Source organism: Sinocyclocheilus grahami, unplaced genomic scaffold, assembly GCF_001515645.1.
Source record: "Sinocyclocheilus grahami isolate Dianchi unplaced genomic scaffold, SAMN03320097.WGS_v1.1 scaffold11731.1, whole genome shotgun sequence".
NCBI classification, from domain to species: Eukaryota; Metazoa; Chordata; class Actinopteri; order Cypriniformes; family Cyprinidae; genus Sinocyclocheilus; species Sinocyclocheilus grahami.
Genome location: NW_015514001.1, coordinates 3,457 through 4,699, shown reverse-complemented (window position 1 = coordinate 4,699; position 1,243 = coordinate 3,457). Strand labels below are relative to the sequence as shown.

General features: G+C 54.7%; 1 protein-coding gene across 1 annotated transcript in view; it reads left to right on the top strand.

Annotated features, from left to right (window-relative positions):
- The window catches only part of LOC107578739 (PR domain zinc finger protein 8-like), a gene marked incomplete at its 3' end in the record, with an annotated part of 21,400 nt that extends 20,211 nt beyond the window's left edge, over positions 1-1,189 (top strand). The window contains exon 2 of the mRNA XM_016264665.1: positions 20-1,189. Within this exon, the coding sequence (XP_016120151.1) occupies positions 20-1,189 (1,170 nt within the window). The remainder of the gene's footprint in view (positions 1-19) is intronic.
- Positions 1,190-1,243: the final 54 nt, after the last annotated feature.

Below are 1,243 nucleotides of genomic sequence, written 5' to 3'. Positions count from 1 at the left end.
TCACCCTTTTTGTGCCCAGACTGCAGCCAGCGTTTCCAGTTTGAGTTTCCCTTTTTGGCTCATCTAAGATTCCGCTGTACTAAGAGACTACAAAGCATGGCCAGCCCAGAGGAGGAGGCCACTGATGCCAGTGACCAGGCTAGTCTACCTCCTGCCAGGTCCAGTCCCAAACTGGGCCGATCTGATGGCTTCTCCAATCCACAGGAAGGAAAGCCATCCACAGACTTCCATAATCTAGCCAGGGATTTGGAGAATAACAGAACCAGTCCGCCAAGCGACAAAGAGGCCGAAATCCTGAGTGAGAACTCTGGAAAGCGCAGGTTTTCTGACATGGAGGACAGCAGGAACAGTGGATTATCTCAGCCTCCCAAGTCCAAAGAGGAGTTGGCCAACTCGGCGCAGCAGTACCGTGGAGCATACGGTCTGGATGAGAGCAGGCGGGCTTTCTCGCCCTCTGTTTCAGAGTCGACGGAAACCAAGAGGAGTGCCTTCACAGAGGTCAAGAAGTCACCTCAGAGCTTGAAGCACAGCGGTAAAAACTCCAGCTCCAACTCGGAGAACAAGGAGGCTGGCCGGTCCAGCAGCAATCCGGCTGAAAAGCACCTCAACATCAGACAGGTTCTCAGCGAGACTCAGCCCCCACAGTCCCGAATGGAGACCTCGTCAATTGGCAGCGCTTTCACTTCGGTGCCCCAGCAGGGTGGTGTAGGCTCAGAGAGAAAGAGTGCCTTTAGCCAGCCGTCTCGCACCTTCTCGCAGCTATCACCTCTTGTCATGGCACCCAAGCTTCTGCCGGCAGTAGACTGCCATCCTGCGGTGGGCGACACCGTCTCTTCCAATAGACTCTACCAGGCAGACCACCTCGCCGCAAAGCTCCAAGGCTCAGAACTAGGCAGCAACTGTCCTGTGCCGGGTGGCATTGCAAAACAGAACCCTTTCCTATACGCCACAGCCTACTGGCCCAAGACCTCAGGCCCCATCCAGCTGCAAATGCCCTCTGCTCTCACGCTTCTGCCCCCTTCGTTTACTTCACTTTGTCTGCCTGCCCAGAACTGGTGTGCCAAATGCAACGCCTCCTTCCGCATGACCTCTGACCTGGTCTACCACATGCGCTCGCACCACAAAAAGGAGTATGCCATGGAACCTCTTGTTAAAAGAAGGAGAGAAGAAAAGTTAAAGTGTCCAATCTGTAATGAGACTTTCAGGGAGCGGCACCACCTTTCCCGGCACATGACCTCTCACA